Here is a 4,988-nt window from a genome sequence, read left to right on the forward strand (position 1 = left end):
AGGCCGGGCGGCGGGACTCAGCCTCAGCTGGCTCCTGGTCGCCCCCGTCAGGCGCCAACAGCGGCATCGGCAAGATGACAGCCCTGGAGCTGGCGCGTCGGGGAGCTCGTGTGGTGCTGGCCTGCCGCAGCCGGGAACGTGGGGAGGCTGCTGCCTTTGACCTTCGCCAGGTGAGAGAAAGCGGGGATGAAGGACACTGTAAGCCCAGGACACATCCGGACACAGGGGCATCGGGACACGCTCAGGGATCCAGTTCCTGAGAGGAGACAGCAGCTTTTTATAAGCACAAAAGTGGGTGTACAGTGTGCTCTTGTCCCATAGGGAAGGAACACCAGAACTGAGTAGGGAAGGAGGCTTCCAGTAGATAGGAATTGCTGATCTGAAACGTAGGATCAGTAGGAGTTAGGTTAAGCAGAGTAGCAGGAAAGGGAACCGGATATTCAAAGGTCCTGGGGCTAGAGTCAGATTTAAGAAACTGGAGGAAAAAAATTTAATGAGTCTGAAGCACAAGAACTATAAGGAAGATGGGGAAAGTGAAGAGGCTGCAAGCCAGGGCCAGGTTCTGAAGGACATTAAAGATACTATTTAGGAGTTTGGACTTTATTGGATGGGCAGCATAGCTCAGGAAAGGTATTCAGAGGGTTCTGGACTGTAAGAATAGCCTTTTGGAATGAAGCCTTTGTGGCTATGTTGTGCCTGGACTGAAGGAGAAAAGAGTGGATAAGAGAAGACAGATGAAAAGTCTGTTACAGATTTTAGGATAAGTGATAAAGAGGAGAGGCGATGCCAAGAATAATAGCAAATACCTACACAATACTAACTGCAGGTTTTTTACATATATTAATTCATTTAATCCTCACAACAACTCTCGGATAGGTACTGTTATTCCCATGTTACAGTGAGAAAACTGAGGCCTAGAGCAATTAAATATCTTGCCCAAAGTCATACTCCATTGAGAGACAAAATCAGAATTGGAATCCGTTATCCATTACACTTGAATGAATAGAGGTAGGTTTTAGTAATAGTAAGAGGTGGACCCTCAGAATTAGGTCCCTGGGAAGAGGGAAGAGGAGAGAGGTGCTTGGTGACAATCCCAGCCCTTGCCGCTCCACAGGAGAGTGGGAACAATGAGGTCATCTTCATGGCCTTGGACTTGGCCAGTCTGGCCTCGGTGCGGGCCTTTGCCACTGCCTTCCTGAGCTCTGAGCCTCGGCTGGACATCCTCATCCACAATGCCGGTGAGGGGCAGCAGGCCCTGCAAGGGGTGGGGGGTGGCCCTGCCGGGGGCCAGTACACACAATGGGAAGGATCCTCCCTACTCCCTTCTCACAGATGGGGATGCCGAAGCCTTCAGGGCTCCTTCTGAGCATTGACTCACACCTAGCCCCTGCCCCAGGGATCAGTTCCTGTGGCCGGACCCGGGAGGCCTTTAACCTGCTGCTTCGTGTGAACCACATTGGCCCCTTCTTGCTAACACATCTGCTGGTGCCACGCCTGAAGACTTGCGCCCCTAGCCGTGTGGTCATGGTATCTTCAGCTGCCCATCAGCGTGGGCGCCTCGATTTCACCCGCCTGGACCGCCCAGTGGTGGGCTGGCAGCAGGAGCTTCGGGCATATGCTGACAGCAAGCTGGCCAACGTATTGTTTGCCCGGGAGCTCGCCACCCGGCTTGAAGGCACTGGTGTCACCTGCTATGCAGCCCACCCAGGTAAGGCCTGGCTTTTTGCTCTTCCTGATTTTCCCATCCTCTGCTCCTAAAGCCTGTCATTGAATTAAGCAATCTCAAAGCAGGAAAGAAGCATGGCCCAAGGAGAGACATGGTCCTTGCTGATCTGGGAACCAGGTTCCCCTCATCTAGGTTCTTCCTCTCACACCACAAGCATGGATGCTGGCCACTGGTGTGGGGAGGGGCTGGCAAGAATACCACCTGGGTTCTCCCTCTGCAGATCCAACTATACAGATGGGACTGACTGTAATATAATGACGATGATGACAGTGTTAATAGCCAATAATTATTTACTCATTCATAGAGCATTTACTGATTACCTACTACATATCAGGCATTATTCATGATGTTAGGGTTATGACAATAAACAAAACATAGGCTTTGGCCCAGAGATATACCTGAGTGGTAGAGCTTGTGCTTAGCATGCACAAGACTCAGGAGTCAGTCCCCAGCATGCACACACAAACACACACACACACACACACACACACACACCAAGGGCCTACCCTCATAAAGTCTGCATTCTACCTTGGGGGAGGGAGAGATAGCTGATAAATATACACATAACAATGACACATGGTAATAACTTTGGGGAAAGATAAAACAGGTTAAGGGGAGTTTGATATTCAAGGAGGTGCTATTTCATGAGTGGCAGGTAAAGAAAACATCTGAAAATGTGACATTTAACCAGAGGCCTGAAGGAGATGACAGGTGAACTAAGTATCTTTCTGGAAAGAAGCTCAAAAAAGGAAGGGAGCAAATAGCAAGTGTAAAGCCCCTGAGGCGGAAGTTCTGGTGTGCTTCAGGAAGGCTGTTATGGAGAGCACAAAGTAAAGGGAAAGAGTGGTAAGCGATGAAATGGTAGAAATGGGTTTGGAGGTTCACTATAACATTTTGGCTTTTTTTTTTTTTTTTTTTTTTTTTTTTTTTTTTTTGTACTGGGGATCAAACTCAGGACCTCACACTTGTGAGGCAGTCAGTGGAACCACTGAGACCCCGACATTTTGGCTTTTACTGGGATTATAGGCATATACTGTACCACAATGTCCAGCCCACCATAGGTTCTTCTTTCTTTCTTTCTTTCTTTCTTTCTTTCTTTCTTTCTTTCTTTCTTTCTTTCTTTCTTTCTTTCTTTCTTTCTTTCTCCCTCCTGTGGTACTGTGAATTGAACTCAGGGCCTTTACACTGAGCTACATTCCCAACCTTTTTTTACTTTTTCATTATGAGACAGGGTCTTGGTAAATTGCCCAAACTCAGGCTCATTGTCCTGTCTCAACCTCCCAGAGTACTGGGACTATAGGCATGCACCATCATGCCTGGCTACACCATAGCTTCTTTTTTTCTTTTTCTTTCTTTCTTTTTGTTTTTTTGAGACAGGGTCTCACTATGTAGTTGAGACTGACCTAGAACTCACTAGCCACAACAATCCTCCTGCCTCAGCCTCCCGAGTGCTGGGATTACAGGCATGAGCCACCACACCCAGCTCAACCATAGCTTTTTTTTGTTTTTTGTTTTTTTGGTTTTTTGAGACAAGGTCTCACTATGTAGTTGAGACTGACCTCTAACTCACTATGTAGCCCAGGCTGGTCTTGAACTCACAGTGATCCTCCCGCCTCAACCTCCCGAGTGCTGGGATTACAGGTGTGCGCCACAACACCCAGCCCAATAGCTTCTTAATCAATACTGTTAAATAAAGGAACAGTGTTAGAGCTAGAAGAAAAATGGAGATTAGGAGGCAGGGGACACAACATTATCAAAATCTAGGAGATGAGGGTAGGCAAGCAGTTTGGATGGAGGGAAGGAAGGTTCCTGCAGGAAATGAGCAAAGTCACCTTGAGGGGGACCCTGAATGTGTGGTAGATACTATTCTAGTTTCTCTGGAACCAGATTCTGTCCCCCACTTCCCTGTCAGCTTTCTTTTCATTCCTTGTGCCCTGGGCCCGCAGCCACCATTCTCCCCAACTCCATTCTTTCTTCGTATCCATAGGACCTGTGAACTCTGAGCTATTCCTGCGCCATGTTCCTGGATGGCTGCGCCCACTTTTGTGCCCATTGGCCTGGCTGGTGCTCCGGACACCCAAAGGAGGTGCCCAGACACCGCTGTACTGTGCTCTACAAGAGGGCATTGAGCCCTTCAATGGGAGATATTTTGCCAACTGCCATGTGGAAGAGGTGCCCCCAGCTGCCCGAGATGACCATGTAGCCCACCAGCTATGGGAGGCCAGCATGAAGTTGGCAGGGCTTGGGCCTGAGGAAGAGGAGGAACCTGATGAAGAACCTCAGCCGAAAGACCTATCTTTATTGAGCACCCCGTACTTTGGGGAGCCCACAGTTTCTGAACCCTCTTCCCCTGGTCCTCAAAGATCACCAGACTTGTCCACAGTGATCCACCGAATTCAGGTGAAAGCTGAGCCTGACACCCAAGTCTCCTAACCCCCAGGCTAAGATGCTTTTTGTGACACTCCTTGACCCCTGGAAACCACAAATGTGTGCCAGGCCATGCCCTGGGCACTGAGGGGTTTGCCATTTTTGCCTCCATGGTTACTTTCTGGAGGCTCTGTGTGTGTCCTGGAAGGAAATAATGACTATTTCTTCCTGAGAGGGATAGTAACTCCTGATTCAGGAGTAGATGGTAATGTGCTTCTCTAGAATTTAAATTTCAGATTTCTAGGCCCTACCCTGGGTAGTTCAGATCAGATCTGGGGCAGAGCCAGGGAATTTGTGATTTGATGCACTGCCAACACTGAGGACTGAAACTGAGCCCTTTGCAACCGTCTTGATAGGTAGTTAAATTATCCCATTTTGGCTGAGCATAGTGGCGTGAAGGCCTGTGATCCTAGCACTCCAGACCCAGAGGCAGAAGGATCTCTGTGAGTTTTGAGTCCAGCCTGGGCTACATAGTGAGACCCTGGCTCCAAATAAAATTATCCCATTTTACAGTGGTGGGATGAGGTCCGCAGGAAAGGACTCGCCCAACCCAAAGACTAAAGCAGTAAGAACAGGGACTGCAATTTGAGCCCAGGAGTCTTAACACCAGAACCCGTTACTATGTGGTGGTGCCCCGAGGTGGAGAGGGACAGTGGTTTATCGAGGTACGGGAGAAGCCCTCCGGGGTTCCTGGGGGCTGGGTCCCTTAGTGTGGAACCGCTATAATAAAACGAGTTGACTCCCTGGGCTCGCGCTGTCTCCTGCCTCTCTCAACATGCCGGCCCCGCCCTCCGCCGCCACACTTCCGGCGGGCTGAGACCACGGAGGGGCGCGC

At 49.6% G+C, this 4,988-nt stretch overlaps 1 protein-coding gene across 1 annotated transcript in view; it reads left to right on the forward strand.

Moving 5' to 3' along the window:
- Dhrs13 (dehydrogenase/reductase 13) overlaps nt 1-4,919 on the forward strand; it is a 5,464-nt gene extending 545 nt beyond the window's left edge. The window contains exons 2-5 of the mRNA XM_010642278.3: nt 43-170; nt 1,115-1,238; nt 1,397-1,708; nt 3,714-4,919. Coding sequence (XP_010640580.1) covers nt 43-170; nt 1,115-1,238; nt 1,397-1,708; nt 3,714-4,159 — 1,010 coding nt within the window. The 3' untranslated portion in view covers nt 4,160-4,919. The remainder of the gene's footprint in view (nt 1-42; nt 171-1,114; nt 1,239-1,396; nt 1,709-3,713) is intronic.
- The last annotated feature ends 69 nt before the right edge of the window (nt 4,920-4,988 follow it).

The sequence above is a fragment of the Fukomys damarensis genome, unplaced genomic scaffold (assembly GCF_012274545.1).
Source record: "Fukomys damarensis isolate Sample0158 unplaced genomic scaffold, DMR_v1.0_HiC HiC_scaffold_13, whole genome shotgun sequence".
NCBI lineage: Eukaryota > Metazoa > Chordata > Mammalia > Rodentia > Bathyergidae > Fukomys > Fukomys damarensis.